At 44.1% G+C, this 25577-nt stretch overlaps 1 protein-coding gene across 4 annotated transcripts in view; it reads left to right on the top strand.

Moving 5' to 3' along the window:
• UBE2D2 (ubiquitin conjugating enzyme E2 D2) overlaps window positions 1-25083 on the top strand; it is a 56267-nt gene extending 31184 nt beyond the window's left edge. For 3 of the 4 annotated variants that reach the window (XM_065554838.1, XM_065554836.1, XM_065554837.1), the window contains 2 exons: window positions 21154-21247; window positions 23442-25083. In XM_065554838.1, the coding sequence (XP_065410910.1) occupies window positions 21154-21247; window positions 23442-23487 (140 nt within the window). In that variant the 3' untranslated portion in view covers window positions 23488-25083. Of the gene's footprint in view, window positions 1-21153; window positions 22170-23441 lie in introns of all 4 variants that reach the window. The other variant, XR_010589845.1, reaches the window with a different exon arrangement.
• The last annotated feature ends 494 nt before the right edge of the window (window positions 25084-25577 follow it).

The following is a 25577-nucleotide window of genomic DNA, read 5'->3' as shown; positions in this document are numbered from 1 at the left end:
TCAACCACACACTTCATTTAGAACCAGAAGTATGCAATCACGCAACAAAGAGCAAATATTGTACAGTACTGTGTTAAATGTAAACTACTAAAAAAAAGGGGGGGGGGGAATTGACAAGGTAAGAAAAACTGTTTCTGTGCTTGTTTAATTTAAATTTAGATGGTTAAAAGCAGCATTTTTCTTCTGTATAGTAAAGTTTCAAAGCTGTATTAAGTAAATGTTCAGTTGTAAACTTTTGAAAGAACAATCATAATGTTTTGTTCAGAGTTACAAACAGCCTCCATTCCTGAGTATTAGTAACTCTGAGGTTCTACTGTATGTTAAATGAGGGAGAAGGCACATGGGGGGGCTTTGGAGCCTGTAGGGGTACTGCAGAAACACTTTGCCTCTTGGAAACTTCTTAGGTTCCTCAGGGAGGCTAAAGCTTCCAATCTGTTCAGGGAAGTCTTCTTTCCTAGCTCTGGGAGACACAAAGTACCCAAGAAACTGAATGTTTGGAAAAGGCTAGTCAATTCAGTTTGTAAGATTAAAGCTGTCAGGCCTCTTTTCCTGGCCAAACTGTCTTGAGCAGGTGATAGTCCAAAAATACAGGATATTAATCCTAGTAATCCATGAAGGAAGGCCAAGAGGTATCATCACTCCATTTTTTTTCTGGCATAAATTTAATCTCCAGTTTGGTGGATCCTGATGTGGTTACACCCTGCAGTTTGTTATGCCAAAACTCATTATCCCCATTTTGCTAACCTTCAGAAAAGTTCCTAAATAGGAAGTCAGTGCTCCGGTATGGATTATAGAACGAGTGGCAGTACCTTGCAGGGGAAGATTTTGCTTAATTTCTTGTACCTTCCTAGTCCAATTAAGAAATTAGTGCCCAGTTCCAAAACTTCCAGAGGAGGTAAAAGTATCCAAAGATAAAGTTCTGTAGTTTCTCTGGAGGACAGATTGTATCCTTAAACTCTTGGGATTGGTTTGAGCACTCATTGAAATGTTTATGGCCTAGCCCAGGGGTCAGCAACCTTTCAGAAGTGGTGTGCCAAGTCTTCATTTATTCACTCTAATTTAAGGTTCTTCTTCGAGTGCTTGCTCATATCGATTCCAATTAGGTGTGCGCGCACCGCGTGCACGATCGTCGGAGAATTTTCTACCCTAGCAACACCCGGTGGGTCGGCTGTGGAGCCCCCTGGAGTGGCACCTTCATGGCGCTGGATATATACCCCAGCTGACCCAGCGCCCCCTCAGTTCCTTCTTACTGCCCCTGACGGTCGTTGGAACTGTAGAGCGCGGCATAGCTGTTCTCCACTCTCCCTAGCTTATCCTGTTAATTTTGTAGATAGTTGTAGTTATAGTTGTGATATAGTGTTAGATAGTTATTCATCTTCATTTTAAATAGTTGTAAATAGTTAGCAGGGGTTAAGGGGGTTGTTCTCCCCCCTTTTCCCCCCAGCGCATAGCTGGGCTCATGCCCAAGGCTCCTGGCTTTAAGCCATGCGCGTCCTGCGCCAAGCCTATGCCTACGAGTGATCTGCACGACTCGTGTCTGAAATGTCTAGGAGAGTTCCATCAGACAGATAAGTGCAAGATCTGTAAGGCCTTCAGACCGAGAACCAAAAAGGAGCGGGACTTTAGGCTCCTCATGGAGGCGGCACTTAGCCCGGATCCTCCCTCGGCGCGCCCAGCCCCGGCACCGAGTGCCTCGGTGCGCAGCGCCCCAGCGGCACCGACTGGTACTGCACCGCGGGCAGAATCGGATAAGGCCTCACGGCACCGGCCTCCTTCGGCACCACGACCGCCACAGGGGCCTCGGCGCCGTTCCCTGTCTCCGGGACACAAGAAATCCCGCAAGGCGCAGGAGACTGTTGTCCTGCAGACGCCAGCTCCCCCGGTGCCGGGGGTAGAGCCGCGTCCTCCTTTAGAGCTCCAGAAGCAAGTACCAGCTACACCGTCAACTCCGGCACCGCGCCCGTTGAGTCCGGTGCGGACTGGCTCACCACCTCGGTTGGTGGTGGAGCCTTGTCTCCCGTCCACTCCGGAGACCTTTGCAACGGCGAGAGACCTTATCGCTCTCACGGAGCCGGCGCCGTCTCAACCACCGGCACAGTCGGCTCCTCACGCAGTGCAATCCAGGGGCAAGCCTGCCCTGGTACGCCCGCCATCTCCGGACGTGGACTCACGGCACCACTCCACATCTCGGAGCAGGTCCCGACGCCGCTCGCAGTCCCGGCGCCAACTATCACTTTGGCACCAGTCGTATTCGCGGCCGAGATCCTCTTCACGGCACCGGTCTACGTCTCAGCACCGTCAGGATCATCGGTACCGATTGGACTCAAGACGTAGTTCTCGGCACCGGTACGAGCGCCGCTCCACTTCGAGGGGCCGGTCCCGGTACCACGTCTACTCGCGGTCGTCGTCATCTAGGTCCAGATCCGGATCTCGGCACCGACATGGCCACCGGCACCGATCCCGGTACCGCTCACCGGCACCGCGCAGGGACCGATCGCCTACGGACAGGCACCGGTCGGCACCGTATTGTACCGAGCCAATTCCAGCTCATTCGGCACCGCCTTGGCCCTCGAGATCAGCGTCTCGCTCCTCCGACGGGGCTTCGAGAGCAGCGTACCCTACTCAGGGCCAGGCTGCTGCGGCTGACTTGGGCCACTGGCAGGAGGCGGCAGAGGACCCTGCGCAGGACCCTACGCATTGGTCTTTCTGGACCCCATGGGTGTATCACCAGGCGCAAGGGGTTCCACCATCAGCCTCTCGCTCGGCATGCTCTGAGCCCAGAGTCCCGGAGGCCACCATCTCCTGTCCTCCCCCAGGGGGCATGGAGGCTCCCGTGCCTACACTGCCTCAGGCCCTGGGTCCAGGGGCAGGCGATGCTCCGCTTCAGGGACCCTTAGAACAAGACCCTCTGTTAGACCCCTTGCCCCCTGAGGCGGCATCCTCATCTTCCCCGGATGAGGCGGTGGCAGGTACAACAATCTCGGGCCTGCCCCCGATAGATCTTCGTGCCCACCAGGACCTATTACGTAGGGTGGCGCGTAATATGGACCTCCAGGCGGAGGAGATAGTAGAGGTGCAGGACCTGGTGGTGAGCATCCTCTCGGCTGATGCCCCATCCCGGGTGGCATTACCAATAATTCGGACGATTCAGGCTAATGCCACTACCATATGGCAAACTCCTGCCTCTATTCCACCCACAGCCAGAGGGGTAGAAAGGAAGTACTTCGTCCCTTCCAAGGACTATGAGTACTAATATACTCATCCCCCACCGTGTTCACTAGTGGTGTCATCAGTAAACACAAGAGAGCGTCACGGCCAGCAGGCTGCAGTGCCCAAATCGAAGGACGCTAAGCGCTTCGATTTGTTCGGGCGTAAGGTGTACTCGGCGGGAGGGCTGCAGCTTGGAGCGGCAAACCAGCAGGCACTCTTGAGCCGCTACAGCTTTAACTCATTGAACTCCATGGGGAAGTTCAAAGAGTTGGTTCCCCAGGAGTCAAGGGAAGAGTTCGGGGCCTTAGTGAAGGAGGGTAAGAAGGTGGCGAGGACCTCCTTACAAGCCTCACTGGACATAGCGGACTCGGCCGCCAGAACGCTGGTGTCCGGTATCACCATGCGGCGAGTTTCCTGGCTCCAGGTCTCAGGCTTGCCGCCGGAACTGCAGCAGACCCTGCAGGATTTACCTTTCGAGGGCCCAGGGGCTGTTCTCAGAGAAGATGGACTCTCAGCTGCAGAGCCTCAAGGACTCGAACGATCATGCGCTCTTTGGGGATGCATGTCCCAGGGCCCCAGCGCAGACCCTTTAGGCCCCAGCCTCAAAGGTTCTACCCTCCCCCGCCTCGTCCGAGACAGGACTTTGCCAGAAGGCGGGGACGAGGTGGTAGGCGAAGGTCGACCAGCCCTCAATCCGGTCAGAACCAGGGCCCGCCTAGACCACCTTCAGGTCCTAGGCAAAACTTTTGAAGGTGTGGTCGAGGACAGGTGCCCCAGCCACTTCCCAGGATCCATCTCCCTCCTTTCGGGATCGCCTCTTCCGTTTCCACCGTGCTTGATCCCTCATAACATCAGACTGTTGGGTCCTTCGCACGGTGGAGAGGGGTTACGCTATCCAATTTTCTTCGTTCCACTCCCCCTCCCCGTCCCTCTTCAGGGACCCTTCTCACGAGCATTTCCTTATACAGGAGGTTTCTGGCCTCCTATCTATGGGAGCCATAGAGGAGGTGCCACCAGAGTTAAGGGGCAGGGGTTTTTATTCCCGCTACTTCCTGATCCCCAAGTCAAAAGGGGGTCTGCGACCCATTTTAGACTTACGCGGACTCAACAAATTCATAGTAAAGTTGAAGTTCCGCATGGTCTCCTTGGGGACCATTATCCCTTCCTTGGATCCTGGAGACTGGTTCACCGCCCTCGACATGAAGGACGCATATTTTCATATAGTGATCTATCCCCCTCACAGGCGCTTCCTTCGATTTGTGGTAAACAAGGTGCACTACCAATTTGCAGTCCTTCCTTTCGGCTTGTCCGCGGCTCCGAGAGTGTTCACAAAGTGTATCGCTGTCGTGGCAGCATACCTTCGTCAAGGGATACAGGTGTTCCCGTATTTAGACGACTGACTGGTACGCGGCCGCACCAGAGAGCAAGTTCAAGTTCATGTCCACATAATAGTACAAACATTCCATGAGTTGGGCATTCTACTCAACAAAGAGAAGTCCACTCTAGAGCCAACCCAGAGGATAGAATTTATTGGGGCAGTCCTAGACTCCAGACTTGCCCGAGCTATTCTACCAGAAAATCGCTTTCATACCGTTACAAGCATCATTCGAGGGCTCAGAGCCTTTCCGATTACCACAATAAGGACGTGCCTTGCCCTATTGGGTCACATGGCCTCTTGCACTTATGTAACCAGGCACGCCAGACTTCGACTTCGCCCACTGCAGGCCTGGGTATAGTCAGTGTACCGCCCTCATCAACACAGCCTAAACCTGGTGGTCACGATCCCGACCTCACTCCTGGCCTTTCTCACTTGGTGGCTGGACCGCAAAGCGGTTTGCGCAGGAGTGCCATTCCACGCCCCTCAACCATCCGTGCACCTGGTCACGGACGCCTCATCTCTAGGTTGGGGCGCTCACCTTGGAGAGCACCATACCCAGGGAATGTGGACCACACCCCAACTAGCCCTGCACATCAGTGTTCGAGAGCTGATGGCGGTGCGCCTGGCCTGTCAGGCATTTCTCAGTCTCCTACAGGCCGTTGCGTGTTAGTCCTCACCGACAACACCACGGCCATGTTTTACATCAACAAGCAAGGAGGAGCCCGGTCATCGCTTCTATGCCAAGAGACCATTCGCCTGTGGGAATTCTGCATCGCCCATTCAATACATCTCACGGCATCGTTCCTTCCTGGAGTCCAGAACACGCTAGCGGACCGTCTCAGCAGGTCCTTCCAAACGCACGAGTGGTCGATTCGCCCGGACATCATCTATTCAGTCTTCCAGAGGTGGGGATTTCCCCAGGTCGACCTGTTCGCATTTCGAGCCAACAGGAAGTGCCATGCGTTCTGCTCTCTGCAAGGGCGATCTCTGGGCTCTCTGTCGGATGTGTTCCTTCTAACCTGGAAGGACCACCTGTTCTACGCTTTCCCTCCATTTCCACTGGTCCACAGGGTACTGCTCAAGCTACGCAGAGACCAGGCACGGGTGATTCTAGTCGCTCCGGCTTGGCCAAGGCAGCACTGGTACACCACGATTCTGGAGCTATCGGTTCAAACACCGATCACGCTTCCCCTGTGCCCAGATCTGATCTCTCAGGACCACGGCCAACTATGTCACCCCGACCTACAATCGCTCCACCTCACAGCGTGGATGCTCCATGGCTGAATCGGACAGAGCGGCAATGCTCGCAGTCCGCCCAACAGATTCTGCTGGGAAGTAGAAAGCCCTCTACACGGTCCACTTACTTAGCCAAGTGGAAACGGTTCTCCTGTTGGTGCATGCAACGAGCCACGCCCCCCCTTGCAGGCGCCTATTCCTCTTATTCTTGAATATCTCCTATCCCTAAAACAGCAGGGCTTGGCGATATCTTCGGTTAGGGTTCACCTGGCCGCTATTTCGGCATTCCACCCAGGAGAACTCACTTCCTCAGTCTTCTCTAACCCGATGGTCGTTAGATTCCTCAAGGGCTTAGACCAACTGTACCCACAGCAACGCCAGCCCGTTCCGACGTGGGATCTCAACCTGGTTCTCTCAAAGTTCACAGGGCCTCCGTTCGAGCCATTGGCTACCTGTTCACTCCTGTACTTATCTTGGAAGACAGTCTTCCTTGTAGCCATCACTTCAGCAAGACATGTTTCTGAACTCAGGGCGCTTACGTCTGAGCCTCCATACACTGTGTTCCATAAGGACAAGGTGCAGCTTCGCCCCCACCCTGCCTTTCTTCCCAAGGTAGTTTCACCTTTTCACGTGAACCAGGATATATTTCTCCCGGTCTTCCATCCTAAGCCACACGCTACTCGTCAAGACCAGCGTATGCATTCCTTGGACGTACGCAGGGCCCTGGCTTTCTATATTGACCATACAAAGCTGTTTAGGAAGACGACACAACTCTTTGTTGCAGTGGCCGACGGGATGAAAGGCTCACCGGTCTCCTCACAGTGCCTGTCCTCTTGGATCACGTCCTGTATTCGTGCTTGCTACGACCTGGCCGGTGTCCCGACGCCGCGCCTCACGGCTCACTCCACGAGGGCCCAGGCCTCCTCGACTGCCTTCCTGGCTCAAGTACCGATCCAGGACATTTGTAGAGCTGCAGTTTGGTCGTCAGTCCACACATTCGCCGCTCACTATGCGCTGGTACAGCAATCCAGAGACGATGCTGCATTCGGATCGGCGGTTTTGCACACAGCGATGTCTCACTCCGACCCCACCACCTAGGTAAGGCTTGGGAGTCACCTAATTGGAATCGATATGAGCAAGCACTCGAAGAAGAAAAGACGGTTACCTTTTGTAACTGTTGTTCTTCGAGATGTGTTGCTCATATCCATTCCAAACCCGCCCCCCTTCCCCACTGTCGGAGTAGCCGGCAAGAAGGAACTGAGGGGGTGCTGGGTCGGCTGGGGTATATATCCAGCGCCATGAAGGTGCCACTCCAGGGGGCTCCACAGCCGACCCACCGGGTGTTGCTAGGGTAGAAAATTCTCCGACGATCGTGCATGCGGCGCGCGCACACCTAATTGGAATGGATATGAGCAACACATCTCGAAGAACAACAGTTACAAAGGTGAGTAACCGTCTTTTTCGTGTGCTGGTAATACATTTTAACGTTTTTAGAAGGTCTCTTTCTATAAGTCTTTAATATATAACTAAACTATTGTTGTATGTAAAGTAAATAAGGTTTTTAAAATGTTTAAGAAGCTTCATTTAAAATTAAATTAAAATGCAGCGTCCCCCGGACCGGTGGCCAGGACCCAGGCAGTGTGAGTGCCACTGAAAATCAGCTCGTGTGCCGCCTTCGGCACCCGTGCCATAGGTTGCCTACTCCTGGCCTAGCCCCAAGAATAAGCAAACACATTGTGGAAGTTCCTCTGGCTGAGTGGGAAACAATCACTCAGTATACTACCACCATTGGGAGTTGCTAGCAACTTTGTCTATACCACATAATTGGCAGAGACTGTTCCACCTTCCTTGTCTAAAAATACACCTTCAGTTATTAACAAGGCATGAGACTCTAAAAATAGGGCTTGAGCCAAAGTGACTTGCTACTTGTTCTGCTTCTGAATATATGTCTATATTAAAGCCCATGCCAATTTAGACAACTAGGGTTGTCTTCAGATTCCAGGAGGGTGTCTTCTGTGAATTCAAACTCTCCGGGAGTCTCCTCAATCAGAAAGGAAGGTCAGTGTTGCAAGTTGGAAGTGCTAGGCTGGGACTTGAAAGGTCTGTGTTCATTTCCTACTTCTGTCAGACTTGTTACTATGGTCACATGACTTAATCTCTGCTTGAGTTTGTCTGGTAAAATGTGGCTAATACTCCCTTCATTTTTTCTGTTTGGCCTAACAGCTCTTTGGGGGCACAGACTGCTACTCCTATGTGTTTGTACAGTGCCTGGTCTGACTTGAGGGGGAAATATTGATTGAGGTTTCTGTGCCACCAGAATAGAAATAAACACACACAGGACTGGAAGGGACCTCAAGAGGTCATCTAGTCCAATCCCCTGCACTCGTGGCAGGACTAAGTATTATCGAGACCATTCCTGACAAGTATTTGTCTAACCTGCTCTTAAAAATCTCCAATGATGAAGATTCCACAATCTCCCTGGGCAATGTATTCCAGTGCTTAACCACCCTGACAGTTAGGAAGTTTTTCCTAATGTCCAACCTAAACCTCCCTTGCTGCAACTTAAGCCCAGTGCTTCTTGTCCTGTCCTCAGAGGTTAAGAAGAACAATTCTTCTCCCTCCTCCTTGTAACAACCTTCTTTCTATATACTTGAAACTGTTATCATGTCCCCTCTCAGTCTTCTCTTCTCCAGACTAAACAAACCCTTTTTTTTTTTCTTTTCAATCTTCCCTCTTAGGTCCGGTTTTCTAGACCTTTAATCATTTTTATCACTCTTCTCTGGACTTTCTCCAAATTGTCCCCATCTTTCCTGAAATGTGGAGCCCAGAACTGGACACAATACTCCAGTTGAGGCCTCCTCAGCATGGAGTAGAGCGGAAGAATTACTTCACGTCTCGTTTACAACACTCCTGCTAATACATCTTAGAATGATGTTTGCTTTTTTGCAACAGCATTACACTGTTGACTCATATTTAACTTGTGATCCACTATGACCCTTAGATCTCTTTCCATAGTACTCCTTCCTCTGCAGTAATTTCCCATTTTGTATGTGTAACTGATTGTTCCTTCCTAAATGGAGTACTTTGCATTTGTCCTTATTGAATTTCATCCTATTTACTTCAGACCATTTCTCCAATTTGTCCAGATCATTTTGAATTTTAATCCTATCCTCCAAAGCACTTGCAACCCCTTCCAGCTTGGTATCATCTGTAAACGTTATAAGTGTACTCTCTATGCCATTATCTAAATCATTGATGGAGATATTGAACAGAACTGATCCCTGCGGGACCCCACTCATGCCCTTCCAGCATGACTGTAAAGCACTGATAACTACTCTCTTGGAACCGTTTTCCAACCAGTTTTGCACCCACCTTATAGTAGCTCCATCTAGGTTGCATTTCCCTAGTTTGTTTATGAGACGAACATGTGAGACAGTATCAAAAGCTTTACTAAAGTCAAGATATACCACGTCCCCCCTATCCACAAGGCTTGTTGCCCTGTCAAAGAAGGCTATCAGGTTGGTTTGACACAATTTGTTCTTGACCAATCCATGCTGACTGTTACTTATCACCTTATTATTTTCTAGATGTTTGTTTGCAAATTGATTGCTTAATTATTTGCTCCATTATCTTTCCACGTACAGAAGTTAAGCTGACTGGTCTGTAATTTCCTGGGTTGTCCTTATTTCTCTTTTTATAGATTGGCAATATATTTGCCCTTTTCCAGTCTTCTGGAATCTCTCCCGTCTTCCATGACTTTTCAGAGATAATCACTAATGGCTCAGATATTTCCTCAGCCAGCTCCCTGAGTATTCTAGGATTCATTTAATCAGGCCCTGGTGACTTGAAGACATCTAACTTGTCTAAGTAATTTTTAACTTGTTCTTGCCCTATTTTAGCCTCTGGTCCTACCTCATTTTCACTGGCATTCACTGTTAGACGTCCAATTGCCACCAACCTTCTTGGTGAAAACCGAAACTAGGTTATTAAGCACCTCTGCCATTTCCACATTCTCTGTTATTGTCTCTCTCCCCTCCCCCGCGCGCCCCCCCCCCCCTCAATTGAGTAAAGGGCGTACCCTGTCCTTGGTTGTTCTCTTGCTTCTAATGTATTTGTAGAATGTTTTCTTGTTACCCTTTATATCTCTAGCTAGTTTGATCTCGTTTTATGGCTTGGCCTTTCTAACTTTGTCCCTACGTACTTGTGATATTTGTTTTATATTCATCCTTTGTAATTTGACCTAGTTTCCACTTTTTGTAGGACGACTCTTCTTTTTTTTTTTTAAGATCATTGAAGATCTCCTGGTTAAGCCAGGGTGATCTCTTGCCATATTTCCTATCTTTCCTACGCAGTGGGATAGTTTGCTCTTCTGCCCTTAATAATGTCTCTTTGAAAAACTGTCTTCAATTGTTTTTCCCCTTAAACTTGTTCCCATGGGACCTTACCTACCAACACCCTGAGTTTGCTAAAGTCTACCTTCTTGAAATACATAGTCTTTATTTTGCTGTTCTCCCTCCAACCATTCCTTAGAATCGTGAACTCTACCATTTCATGATCACTTTCACCTAAGCTGCCTTCCACTTCCAAATTCTCAACCAGTTCCTCCCTGTTCGTCAAAATCAAATCTTGGACAGCCTCTCCCCTAGTAGCTTTCTCCACCTTCTGAAATAAAAAATTGTTTCCAATACATTCCAAGAACTTGTTGGATAATCTGTGCCCTGCTGTGTTATTTTTCCAAACAGATGTCTGAGTAGTTGAAGTCCCCCAACACCATGGATCGATTGTTGTGGTGCTGGAGAATTCTCTTCCTTGAACAGGTTGTCATGGCCAAGAAATAGGACCTTCTTAACAAAGTATTTCCTGCACTTTAAATGGAAGCACTTTGACTCTGAGCTGAAAGAATTTATCCTGAATCATATCCATCTGGGTTTCATTTTATTCCTCATCACAGTGCAGAAATGCAACCCTAATTGACGGTAATTTCATCTTGCCATATTCCAGTTCAGAGGGCTTCTTGTTAATCTCCTCATGAAATTGTTCCTGAAATGGTTAAATTTGTAAACTTAAGTTTTGAAAGCCTGAATATTTTCAGACTCAGATTTGGCGCTTGCTAGGCTTGTGGAAGGTTGTTTTAAATCTGTTTTTCCTCTTTCCTGGTGACTAGAACGTCGTCCAGAAGGATATTGGAGCTACAGGCCCTTGCCTCTTATTTTTCTATTGTTTTCATAAGGAAAAATATCATTAGACTTGTTTTGTGTAACAAAACCCTATACATGAGAACTCAATTAATTGTAGCTTGCTCTCAGTAAGCATGGCTAAAATATCTGGATTCATCTATAGTTTGAGCCTACTATATTCTTCCCCTAGCTTTTTTTTAAAATAGCAAATTTAAAGTAGACTACATTCCAATTTAAATATTAAGTTTGGTAGGCTGCCAGTTTCTAATGTGACTCTTGAAAGTTTCAAGTCAGGAAATTAAGTTGTCCTCACAATTGAGCGGATTCCCTCAAATTAAGAAACTGCAATTTTTAACACTCAAACTCTTTGCTGTGCTCAACTTGGTCTTGTTTTAAAAAAAAAAAAAAATCATTTATATTGAACTGAATTCTGCCAGGTGCATCAAGAATACCTCTTTAACTGATGATGGGAGTATAGGTAGCTTGTCATTGTCTTATTAACCTACATCCAGTATATAGTGAAGTTGGTCTGATAGGAACCTGTTATCTTTCTGAATGAACCTGAACCATTGTTTTAGACTTCAGAAAATTAGGGCAGTATTCCCCCTTCTCACTTTTTTAGAACAAAAAGAGCCTGTTGATTACAGTGTAGCCTAAAAATTGGAGGCATAAACAAGAGTTCTACAGATTAGCTAAGGAAAATAAAGGCACCTAGATAATCACCCCATTGTTGGGCACTGTGTCCTGTATTTGTGGCATGACAAGTTGGGACATGTATCTTCTAGGAGTAAAAGTTCTGTCCCTTAGGCTATATACAGTGTATAGGCTTATCTCTTACGAAAGTTAGTCTCCTTAGTGCATGAGCCTTGAAAACTTCGCAAGTCATAGTTCAATGCCCATTAGAGTAGGAAGACAAGCTGGAAAATAGAGTCTTTAAGAACCTGTGATGTCTTCAGTGGTGGATGGAGGAGATGATGTCAGGCTGAAAGCTCTACTTAGAATACATTCGTGACTTAGTAAATAGCCTATTTTTAGCATATTGAGTATCACAATTTGAGTTTGGCTATACATAATTAGAACAGGACAGGGGATGTAGATAAGAGTTGATTGGCCTTTTTGGGAAGGGAGATGAGAGCTAGGGCCCAACATAAAATCCATTTAAAATTTTTCCTCTGTATTTTTAACTCAAGTACTGCATGACTTGATTATTAGGTCTGGTACAGCTGTGCTTGAGGCAGAACAGGAAGGGTGAAGGGAGGAGGTAATTTTATGTATGCCTACCCCAGACCCAGGGGCCATTTTGGTTTCAGGAGTGTGCTGTCTCAAAGCTGCCAACAGCCCCAATGGTGAAGTCTGCTAGCCAGGTTGCTGGGGCACTTCAAGCACTTATCACTCCTGGGGACTTCCCCATGTTGAAGGAATCCTCAACTGGCCAGTGAGGCTACAGGTCCACTCTGCTCCTAGAATGATGCAGTGGGATCTTGCTGGAGCCAAGAATCTTATCCTAATTTCATCAACTATTTGAAGGTGTAGTTCTAAAGGAGTTGGCTGATGTGATTGCAGAGACATTGGCCATTATCTTTGAAAACTCATGGCGATCAGGGGAGGTCCCAGATGATTGGAAAAACGCTAATATAGTGCACATCTTCTTTTTTTTTTTTTTTTTTTTAAAGTGGAGGAGGAGGATCCGGGGAACTACAGGCTAGTCAGCCTCAGCTCAGTCCCTGGAAAAATCATGGAGCAGGTCCTCAAGGAATCAATATTGAAGCACTTTGAGGGGAGGAAAGTGATCAGGAACAGTCCGCATGGATTCACCCAGGGCAAGTCATGGCTGACTAATCGAATTGCCTTCTATGACGAGATAACTGGCTCTGTGGATGAGGGGAAAGCAGTGGATGTTATTCCTTGACTTTAGCAAAACTTTTGATACAGTCTCCCACAGTATTCTTGCCAGCAAGTTAAAGTAGTATGGGCTGGATGAATGGACTATAAGGTGGATAGAAAGCTGGCTAGATCATCAGGCTCAATGGGTATTGATCAATGGCTCCATGTCTAGTTGGCAGCTGGTATCAAGCAGAGTGCCCCAAGGGTCGGTCCTGGGGCCGGTTTTGTTCAATATCTTCATTAATAATCTGGAAGATGGCGTGGATTGCACCCTCAGCAAGTTTGTAGATGACACTAAGCTGGGAGGAGTGGTAGATACGCTGGAGGGTAGGGATAGGATACAGAGGGACCTAGACTAATTAGAGGATTGGGCCAAAAGAAATCTGATGAGGTTCAACAAGGATAAGTGCAGAGTCCTGCACTTAAGATTGAAGAATCCCATGCACTGCTACAGACTAGGGACCGAGTGGCTAGGCAGCAGTTCTGCAGAAAAGGACCTACGGGTTACAGTGGATGAGAAGCTGGATATGAGTCGACAGTGTGCCCTTGTTGCCAAGAAGGCTAACGGCATTTTGGGCTGTAGGAGCATTGCCAGCAGATCGAGGGACGTGATCATTCCCCTCTATTCGACATTGGTGAGGCCTCATCTAGAGTACTGTGTCCAGTTTTGGGCCCCGCACTACAAGAAGGATGTGGAAAAATTGGAAAGAGTCCAACGGAGGGCAACAAAAATTATTAGGGGGCTGGAGCACATGACTTATGAGGAGTGGCTGAGGGAATCAGGATTATTTAGTCTGCAAAAGAGAAGAATGAGGGGGGATTTGATAGCTGCTTTCAACTACCTGAAAGGGGGTTCCAAAGAGAATGGATCTAGACTGTTCTCAGTGGTAGCAGATGACAGAACAAGGAGTAATGGTCTCAAGTTGCAGTTGGGGAGGTTTAGGTTGGATATTAGGAAAAACGTTTTCACTAGGAAGATGGTGAAGCACTGGAATGGGTTACCTAGGGAGGTGGTGGAATCTCCTTCCTTAGAGGTTTTTAAGGCCCGGCTTGACAAAGCCCTGGCTGGGATGATTTAGTAGGGGATTGGTCCTGCTTTGAGCAGGGGGTTGGACTAGATGACCTCCTGAGTTCCCTTCCAGCCCTGATATTCTATGATTCTATGCTCTTTAAAGTAGTCCTAAACAAGTACTGCGGAGTTCATATTTCTATAGTGGATTTCCGTATCAAATTTGCGCCTTCCTGAAAACACAAGCTGAGATATACACAAGATAGACTCATAGACTTTAAGGTCAGAAGGGACCATTATGATCATTTGGTCTGACCTCCCGCATGATGCAGGCCACAAAGCCGTCCCTACCCTTTCCCTTGACTCTGCTGTTGAAGTCCCCAAATCCTGTGGTTTAGAGACTTCAATTAGCAGAGAATCCTCCAGCTAGCGATCCCTGCCCTATGCTGTGGAGGAAGGTGAAAAACCTCCAGGGCCTCTGCCAATCTACCCTGGAGGAAAATTCCTTCCCAACCCCAAATATGGCGATCAGTAAAACCCCGAGCATGTAGGCAAGATTCTCCAGTCTGACCCTCATTAGCCATTATACTGTTTACCAGCGATGGCACGCTGTTCCTTTGACTAAAATCATGTTATCCCATTAGACCATTCCCTCCATAAACTTATCTAGCTTAATCTTAAAACCAGACAGGTGCTTCGCCCCCATCGTTTCCCTCGGAAGGCTGTTCCAATATTTCACCCCCCTGACGGTCAGAAACCTTCGTTTAATTTCAAGCCTAAACTTCCCCACGGCCAGTTTATATCCATTCGTTCTCATGTCCACATTAGTACTGAGCTGGAATAATTCCTCTCCCTCCCTGGTATTTATCCCTCTGATATATTTAAAGAGAGCAATCATATCTCCCCTCAGCCTTCGTTTGGTCAGGCTAAACAACCCGAGCTCCCCGAGTCTCCTTTCATACGACAGGTTTTCCATTCCTCTGATCATCCTAGTGGCCCTTCTCTGTACCCGTTCCAGTTTGAGTTCATCTTTTTTAAACATGGGAGACCAGAACTGCACACAGTACTCCAAATGAGGTCTCACCAGTGCCTTGTACAACGGAAGCAGCACCTCCTTATCCCTACTAGATATACGTCGCCTAATGCATCCCAAGACCACATTGGCTTTTTTCACCGCCATGTCACATTGTCGACTCATAGTCCTCCTGCGGTCTACAAGGACCCCGAGGTCTCTCTCCTCCTCCGTTACTTCCAACCGATGCGTCCCCAGCTTGTAACTAAAATTGTTGTTAGTCATCCCTAAATGCATCACCTTACACTTTTCACTATTAAATTTCATCCTGTTTCTGTTACTCCAATTCACAAGGTCATTCAAGTCTCCCTGCAGAATATCCCGATCCTCCTCTGAATTGGCAATACCTCCCAGCTTTGTCTCATCTGCAAACTTTATCAGCCCACTCCTACAATTGGTTCCGAGGTCAGTAATAAATAGATTAAATAAAATGGGTCCCAAAACCGAACCTTGAGGAACTCCACTGGTGACCTCCCTCCAACCTGACAGTTCACCCTTCAATACGACCCGCTGCAGTCTCCCCATTAACCAGTTCCTTATCCACCTCTGGATTTTCATATTGATCCCCATCTTTTCCAGTTTAACCAATAATTCCTCGTGCGGTACAGTATCAAACGCCTTACTGAAATCAAGGTCCACCGCATTTCCCTTATCTAATAAGTCCGTTACTTTCTCAAAGAAGGAGATCAGATTGGTTTGGCACGATCTGCCTTTGGTAAAACCATGTTGTAATTTGTCGCAATTGCCATTGACCTCAAGGTCCTCAACTACTTTCTCCTTCAGAATTTTCTCCAGGACCTTGCACACTACAGATGTTAAACTGACAGGCCTGTAGTTACCCGGGTCACTTTTTTTCCCTTTCTTGAAAATAGGAACCACATTAGCTATTCTCCAGTCCAACGGAACAACCCCCGAGTTTACAGATTCATTAAAAATTATCGCTAAGGGGCCTGCTATTTCTCGCGCCAATTCCTTCAATATTCTCGGATGAAGATCATCCGGTCCGCCCGACTTAGTCCCATTAAGGTGTTCAAGTTTGGTTTCTACCTCGGATACGGTAATCCCCCCTCCTGTATCCCCCTCTGTCACGCTGCTAATATTCCTAATCCCTTCATTGGCCTCATTGAACACCGATGCAAAATATTCGTTTAGATATTGTGCCATGCCTAGATTATCCTTAATCTCCTCTCCAGCTATAGTCTTCAGCGGTCCCACTTCTTCTTTCTTTGCTTTCTTCCTATTTATATGGCTGTAAAACCTCTTGCTATTGCTTTTAATTCCCCTCGCAAGGTCCAACTCTACACGGCTTTTGGCCTTTCTCACTCCATCTCTACATGCTCTGACCTCACTAAGGTAAGTTTCCTTACTGATCCCTCCCCTCTTCCACTCTTTGTACGCTTTCTGTTTTTTCCTAATCGCCCCTTTGAGACGGTTGCTCATCCAGCTTGGTCTAAATCTCTTGCTCACTATACTTTTTCCCTTTTTCGGGATACAGGCCTCTGACAGCTCATGCAGCTTTAACTTAAAATAATCCCAGGCTTCTTCTGCCTTTAGATCCTTAGATAGAAGGAATTGGATTCTCATTATTACTAAAATTGCAGTCAGCCATAATTCTGTGGCTGATGTGCAAGACAGCACTGCGGAGATGATAAATCTGAGAGCGGGATTCTATTTCAACAGTAAAGTAAACTCTGAAATTGTAAATACAATGACTAAGTACATAGGGAAGCATATCTCTTAAGGTTCTCTAACTTCTAACCATTACACTTTAGAGGGAGAAGGGTCTTTCACCTCTTTACGCTGTTGCCATGAAAGTTAAGACTAAAGTCCAGGTGAACTAGAATGCCTGGCAATGTAAGAGGATCTTGAAATTGGTATCCCACCATATTTCAACACTGCCTAAAGTTCTGGGGGAAGGGGGTACATTAACACCTGGTCATAAACTAAACTGGACAGATCAGGCTGTAAAGGTGAGGAGTAGTATTATATCTAAAGACTTCATAAAATCTAGTGAGAGAAATTCTGAATGAAAAGACCAGATGACTTTTATAAATAGAAATTCAAAGCTGTCAGAATACAAATTTACTTAAGGTTACACTGCTGGCCTTCTAATCAGAAAAAAGTGAATGCACAATAGTGAGATTAAATAGGCAACAATCTAAAATGGTAGTAATGGAGGACTTCATCTACTTGCATATAAGCTGGTCAAATGGGACATGGTATAAAGAAGCAATGTTGTGACACCTTAAATGATTTTTTTAGAACAGCTAATTCCAGAGTATGAGGAGAAGCTGTTCCTTAGTCCAAAGTAATACACAAGAATTGGTTCAGGAAGTAACTATAGTTGAGCACTAGGTAATAATGAATGCAGCATAATTATCTTCCTCTTTAGCGAAGACGATTACAGAAACTAGCATGATAAAGTTTAGACGGGGGAGTGAGGGGGATTAAAAAAGTTAAATTACCTCCAAACAAAAAGTAGGGGAAACCCTCATCCTTGAAACTGATATGGTTCATTTAAGAAATCTCCGTAAGTATCATAAAAGATGCATACACTTAACAAAAAGAAGGAACGGAAGTGGAAAGCCACATAGTAAACAAATATGGATAAATAACTATGTTCAAGAGGTTACTTGCCAAGCCTAGTGAAGACAAGAACACTTAACTTCAGTAGGCAAAACACGTAGGAAGGAAATTAAGAAAGCTAAAAAGGACTATGAAGAGCAAATAGCTAAATGTAAAAAATCCTAACAAGAATGTACTATAAGCAGGAAATTTACAAGAGAACTAGGAGGTAGCCTGGATCACCAGAGATTAAATTTAACAATTGAACGATAAGGATATGGTAGAGAAGCCAAATGACTTGTTTGCTTCAGCCTTCACTACCAAGTAGGGTTGCCAGTTTTGGCTGGATGTTTTATCACATGTCATAATCTTTCATTTCTGGAAACTCCGGGACAATCCTGGAGGGTTGGCAACCATACATCGTGGTTTTGGGGATATCTGCTCATCTCAGGTATTGAGGTGTTGTCAAGGACTGAAGTGCCTGCACCAACTTGATTAAAGTAAAGCACAAGTCGCCAGGACTGGTTTGTCTATATCCAAGAGTTCTGAAAGCACTTAAGAATGGCAGGGGCTGAGTTGCTAGCAAACCAGATGTCCTCCTTAAAACAGCTACTCTGCTGAAGGATTGGAGCGTGACAGATGTGTAGGTTTGCCTTTTCTTTAAAAGGCCTAAAGGCTATATTGGGATTAAGACCAACGAAAAGTTAACAAGGGTGTCCTAAGGTTCTATACAAAGACAAATGTCTGTAGTAATGAATGATCTACAAAATCAAGACAAAGAATGAGGGAGAAAAACTTGCAAATATCTTTGTCAAAGACCTAACCAACTGATGTGAATGGACTGCATAATGGCAGATGAAAGCCTTAACAAATGCACAGTGGTGCAACATGGAAAAACTGTTCATGAACCTTGCTGGGTTCTAAATTGTCTAACAACTTGGGTATTTAGGGGGAAATCTGAACATCATTGTGGACAGCTCAAATCAAACCTCTGCTGTTGTGCGGATTAAAAGATAATGTTAAAATCCTTAAGGGAAAGGGATGGACAACTCTGAAAATAAAGCTACTATATAAATCCAATGAGATGACCTCACCTGGAATACTATGTTCTATTCAGGTCACACTTTAAAATAAAAAAGGGGGGGGAGGGGGCTGGGGAAGTGGAATATGTTGAGACAGTGAGTGACTACAGCCAAGTAGAAACTTCACGTGAAGAGATTGAAAAGACAAACTACTTCAGAAAGGAGGTGAATAAAGGGCTTGATATTCAGAACAATGGCATAGAGAAGATGGAACTGGTTCTGCTTTTCACCATCTTATAATAGCAGAATAAGGGAACATTGAATGAAATTGAAAAATTGATAAAAGGAAATTCTCTTTCACATAATGCACATTTAGCCTATGGAACTACAAGGTATTGAGGCCAAAGAGTTTAGCGGATTTCTGAAAGGACTGGATGTTTTATGCGTAACATCCAAATCTTACAATAATAGGGATGTTAGGGTCTTTTTGGAAAGGATAAACTATATCATGTCAAACTAACCTCTGACAAGTATTCGTCTGCTTGTGTAGGAAGTATTTTTCCTATTCCATAACTACCTGCTACAGGATTTCTTGTACCTTCCTCCAAACATCTGGTACTGACTGGGCTGTAAGAATATTGGACCATTGGGACTACTAGTTTGAAACAGTGTGACCATTCCTGAACTTTTAAAGTTCTCTAAAATTGTGTGTACAGATACTGATGAGGGTGCAGAAATTCTGTTAACGCAGAACACTGTTTTGTCGTACTTTTTCTCACTGACAACTATTTTAAGGATTTTGTTTCCGGAACATAGTCTGTCCAATGAAAATTCAACTAATTAATTGGAATATCACAGATGGTATAACCCAGAAATGGCTGAAGAGTGACCTTTAGTAGACTGGTAACATAGTGTTGGAGGAAAAGAGGCACTAATCTAACCGAGAACAAGAAATAGGTTGACCTTTTCAGAGACCTTATATCTGCAGGAACTTATCCAATACAGAACCTGAATTGTACACCAATATTTTTTGTTCTTTCCTAAAATAGTTCTAGAAACCTGGAACTATAGTTTGACACTAATATACCCCACTAGTAAAGCGTCTACCATAATGCAGTGAAAACTACATTAACTCAAGCATCTGTGATCACCTCTTGTTCGCTCATCCCCACCCAATACAACTTAGCTAGTGAAAGCACCTGGCCCAAATAACTGGGATCATTTCTTTTTTCACTCTAGCTCTGAAGTTCTTCTTAGCATGGCAAATTAAAGATGAATGTGAGAAATCCATCCTACTCTTGCACTCAGCATATGGGACAACAATACGTCCTGTCTTGTAGAAGACCCTTTTGTACAAGGAGTTTCCAAAATCATCATGGAGCAAACATCAAATAGTATGATTAGACAAATATTTAATTTAATTTGGACTCAGAGCTGCTAGTGTAGATACAACATTTAAGATTTCCCAGGACTGCTAATGTCATGTATCTAAACTTGCCCAGAGCAGGCCTTCTGTGTGCTAAGACTCCTTCTGTTGCTACCATGAATGGAGCTGAGCTGGTGGTAGGAATTATGGGACATCTGGGAGGCAGGGAGAGCCCTTGTCTATACTACCGTGGCAGCATCAAATGATAAGATGGACAAGGTCATAGCAAGATGTAAAGATGTGTATTTTTAAAGACATGCTTAGTATTGCTTCTCTGTATTAATAAGATCAAGATTTTTTTTCCTCTTATTTTTAAACCTCAGAAATATCAGAATGTCAACTCTGTTCTTTCCTGGCTTTGCTGGAGGGCCTATTGGATTTCTCAGGCTATGTCTAGTCTTGGAAGACTGGTCATATTTAATAATACTTAGCGAAAGTTTTAACAAATTGCGTTAAGTACAGCTTTACACTTAGTTCAAACAGGGAAGGTTGTGTTATCTTCTAAATGACTTTCCCTGTTTACACTAGATGCAGAGCAGTGTTTTAAAACTGTTTAAAACATGTTGGCAAATGTGATCTCTCTTCCTATTCTAGACGTGGCCTCAGTTGTCTAATCTTAACTTTAAATGAGTAGTAATATGGACAAAGAATATTGTGAACAGTTGGTCTTAAAATCTCTTCCCCTTCTCAGTTGCTCTTTCACACTCAGACTGTGTCATAACATTAGTTCTTCAGTTATCTTCCAGGCAAGTCAGGACCTAAATTTCTATTAAAAATTTTTTATTTTTAAAAATCTTGTCTTAAAACCCTTTAGGCAATTGTATACATAATACCTGATATTTTTTTAATTGCGTGACACCTTTTTAAAGGTGATTCCAACTTGTAATTGAACAGTTCTGTCCAGCTGTCTCCATACTGGCATGGTGTACTCAAAATAAGTGTTATGGTCCTGCAAAGCCTTAGTTCAGCTGTGAAATGGTAATTACTTTAGGATATGAAGTCATTTGGCTAATTTTTCTGGAATTTACTATTCATTAGTGTTAATGTCTGTTTTGTTTTGGTCACCACATCTTGACTCCAGACATCAAGGGTTAAAATAGCAACCAAGTAGGTTTATTTCCTGCAGGTGTTTTCAGCAGCACTTAAATTCTAATGCAATGTTTTTTCTCTCTAGTACTTTTGTCCATCTGTTCTCTGTTGTGTGATCCCAATCCAGATGATCCCTTAGTGCCTGAGATTGCACGGATCTACAAAACAGATAGAGAAAAGTGAGTATGGAAGCTAAAAATCTGTTAAACACTTCAGTTAATGTGAAAACAGGAGAATCTGTACTTGGAGTCAGAGGTAAAAAGAAAATGGGATTACTTTATAAAAAAACTAATCTCTGAAATTGTTGAATTTGTCTTGATCAGTTGGGAACCTTGGTCTTCTAAAGACATTGCTTAGAAGAGGCACTGTAGATACAGTGCACACTGACACTAGTCTTAATATAGTAGTACCTAATGGCATTGCTATAGGGAAGTCTCTATTTCTAGTTCAAGTCTGTATTGAGGGACTTTTAAGTAAGCCATAACTCCTCTTCCCCCCCCACCCCCCAAATCCATGAACTAAATGCTCAGCCTATAAGCAAATCTATATCTGTTTAGTTGCTTTAACTACAGGTTTGCCTTCATGATCGATACCCTGATAAACCTGTGAAAATCTCACAAATGTAATCTGTATTAAAAACCATATTTTATACAGATTTTGCAGCATCAGTTTGAGTTACACATTTTAAAAACCCTTCACTGTCTGTGCTTCAATTCTACATAGTCGGCAGAAGAACAAGTTAAACTCTATTACAGGGAGTGCTAATGTTCATGCCCCACCATCTAGAACACGGAGGTAACCAATACCTCTGATTCAGCTTCATTGACAGCATACTTAAGGTGCAAGGGAAGGATAAGAGTGGTAAAGAGATGTGGGGAAGACTTACAAGCTTTTAAGGAGCAAATTGCAAAAATCAACAGAACTTTCGCATTAATGTAACTCAAATTGCTTCAGTTTAAAAGGGAACTTCTTGTCTGAGCAATTGCTTGATGATGATGATTGTAAACTAATTCCCCACCTTGAGCTGTTCCCACTCCAGAACTGATCAGCAGTTCCCTTACACGACCATCTAATGAAGTCAAGACAGCACTTCAGCAACCTGTGAGTAGGGAGGGAGGTGAAATTAAGCAAGTTTCTGGATAATATGTTTGGTAATTCAGAAGCAGATACTGGGGAAAGTCAGTGCATCTTGTCTGCCATCAAAGCTGCATGATTAGTATTCAGCAGTTCGGCAAGAGGTACAACTGTAAAAGTGTCAAATCCACAGTGTTTATATATTCAGTTCTGCTCATATATTCTCGAAAGAAATATGAAAATATATTAGTCTTGTGCTATCAACACATTTGAACTTGGCTTTTGAAAAGTTTAAACAATGTTGAAGTTAATATAATGGGTTGTCTAAGTAAACTCTGTTACGTTGCAAAGAAACATTCTTAGATTAAGTTGACTAATAGCTTTATTGGAACAAAGATCCAGTTGGAATTCCGTATAATAAGGTGGCCAAGTATCCTCTAGCTAATAGTGTACTCTCCAGAGTGAAGTGTTTACAAAAGAAATGTATCTCACTTTTTTGTGACGGGTGGAATGGAGATGTCCCAAATATCAGTAGTGCATCAAACATTATGATGGTATTGCAGTGTTTACTTGAGACTCTAGCCAAAATGTCCTGTGTGCACAATTCCTGACCCCAATGGGTGCACTGGGTGCAAAAAGACTGTAGGATTGGGTCTGTAAGGAGCAGGTTGCTCCTTAGAAGTTGAAAGTTGTCATGGCCCAGATTTCGTCCCTCTTTTGCTCTGTCAAAATAGTCAACCATAATAGCTGGAGCCAAAATAAACAAATGCTGTAACACTATTCTGAATCTGGCAATATCTTGCAGCTCAGCATCTATGGGAAACTGTTATTACTTTTTCCTTACAACTGACGACGACTGAAGAGAAAGCAGAAGCAAAACATTGCCAAATAGTTATTGCATCATACTGAACTTTCAGACTATTATGAAGATAAAATTTACAACAGTAACACACTGTTGCCCAAAGATAGTGGTTAGAAAACATGTAAATTTAAGTCTTCCTGTCAAAACACTAGTTTTTATGTAATTCTGCCCCAAAGACTTGGTTTTGTTGCTGCTTGCTGAAATAATTATGAACACAGCAAAGATTACTCTCTCTGCCCTGATAAAGGGTTAAGTTGTCACTTATTTGCATGAAACTTTATTTTGCTCTTCAAATTACCTGACTGAAAGTTCTGATGTTGCTGAAGAGAACTTAGCTTAAAGGCATGTGTAGAAAAAACATTCCACTGGAGTTAAAAATATCTCTTGCATTTGAGTGGACGATATATGTTAAACAAATCCTCTTTTTATACATACAGGTACAACAGAATAGCTCGGGAATGGACTCAGAAGTATGCGATGTAACTAAAGAAATTATTGGATAACCTCTACAAATAAAGATAGGGGAACTCTGAAAGAGAAAGTCCTTTTGATTTCCATTTGACTGCTTTCTATGAGCCCACGCCTCATCTTCCCCTGTGCACATGTTTACCTGATACAGCAGTGCTGCGTGTTGTACATACTTGGAACAACAAAATAGAAATACTGTATTCCCCGTACCAACATTGACTCCTAGCAAAGAAGTGTGTGTGTGTGAAAAGCCAGTTCTTCAGTCATAACTTCGTTGTGAGCCTAAAAGCATTCCTTATTGATTTAAATTGGGTAATAAAATGAGGGGGGAGGAGTGGTGGGTTTCATCGTTTTCTGGAGACAGTTCACTGACTTGTGGGAGGATTTTTTTTAAATGGAATCCTTTTAAACTCATAACAGTTATGGAAAGCCAAGGTGAAGAACTCAAAGCTGTTTCTGTATTCATTTTATTCTGAAGGATCTACATCTTAGGTAAAAGTTACAACCAACAAGATTAACCCGTACCCACATCCTGTGTTTAAGGTCTAAGTTTAAATGGTCAACATTTAAATGGATTGGAGCTATTAGTGCATCAAGTGATGTTGATTTATTTCAACTCTTCTCTCCCCTCCCTCATATTTTTTTGGTTTGTATGTGGTTTCTCAGTTAATACATAGCTAATAGCTCTTATTTTTCTTAAGTTTTTTAACTGCTTAGGTCTTTCTGGATGTAAGGGTAAAAATTCATTTGACAGAAAACTCGTGTATATTTAAAGACCCAACTGCTCCCCTGGGGCTTGTACGTTCAAGAATGATTAATCTGTGTAATAAACTGATTACTACAGTCATTACATATAACTTTGTGTGAATAGGCTTTTAATTTTAAAACCAGTTTGTTACAGGCTATAATTAATGGTGGCTTGTCCTTAAATGTCTGCATTCACAAACAGTTGCATTTCAGAATCATGAAGCAATTCAGTTTGCATCAGAAAAGGCTATGCGCCTGAACAAGACAAACTTAAGGTTAAAGCACTTACATGAACTCAAGATATGTAGTGTGCCAGCAACTTGACTGTTAAACCAAAAAATCAGTTTACTTAATGAGGATCTGAGCAACATTTTACAAAGCCTAATGGTATTATTCCCACTTGCATGGGACTTAACACAATGCATATGTAGGTAAGTGAAACCTTATGTAACTAAAAGTAATGGATGTAAAAGGGTAAAAATTATCAAACACACATCAGCACGAACGTTCATAAAATGTAGCTTTTACATGCTTACTTTGCACTAAACATTTGCAAATGTTCATATGGTTTTAAATTGTACTTGTATGTGTCTTTTATTTGAACAAAGTCTTCACTTGAATTCAATGAAAATGTAGTTTGAAATTTTACTTTGTAAACAAGTGTATTTGCCAGCAACATTCATGTGAAGTAGGTGAGTCTGCAATTTTATCTCCTTTAGTATAATTGTAAAACAAGCCATCAAACTGAAGGAGAGGCCATAGCCTCCAGCTCTCCAGCCACAGGGGTCTGTCCCATCCATTTTCAAATGCATCTTTACACTCTTGCACAAATGAGGAATAAATGTCCACTGCTTTTGGTCTAAATTTGTTCCAGTTGTCTCATCTCTCAATGTCCTTGGTTATGCATCTCTGCATGTAAAGGTTAGCAGCCTCTGGAGTTTTCTGTGCAGCGGGCTACAGGAAAAACTTGCATATTCAAATGAGTCTTGATAGCAGACACATGGTAACTGCTACGGTTTACACTTGGAGGTTTTTATACTTATTGCATGGGGGGAAAGCAAAGTTTTCTGATTAAAATGGCTCTGAAACAGCAGAGCTTCTCTTGGAAAGAACTACAGAATGTATGGTCATATATTGAACAGGTGATGTGCTAAGAATATACAACGCTTCTTGGAAAAAGTACAATTATGTGAAGTAACTTGTACTGAAAGGACAAAAGAACTTGGGAAAGGCTTTCATTATTGAAGCATTATCTAAGAGCATAATTGTATTTGCCTATGTTCATATGATATTATGGCCATAGAAAAATGAGCCGTAATGGGAACCTACAGACTGGTTTGATTCACCCACCATGCATG

Source organism: Chrysemys picta, chromosome 8 (genome assembly GCF_011386835.1).
Source record: "Chrysemys picta bellii isolate R12L10 chromosome 8, ASM1138683v2, whole genome shotgun sequence".
NCBI lineage: Eukaryota > Metazoa > Chordata > Testudines > Emydidae > Chrysemys > Chrysemys picta.
The sequence above is the reverse complement of the archived record's forward strand: the minus strand, read 5'-3'. Positions and strand labels throughout refer to the sequence as shown.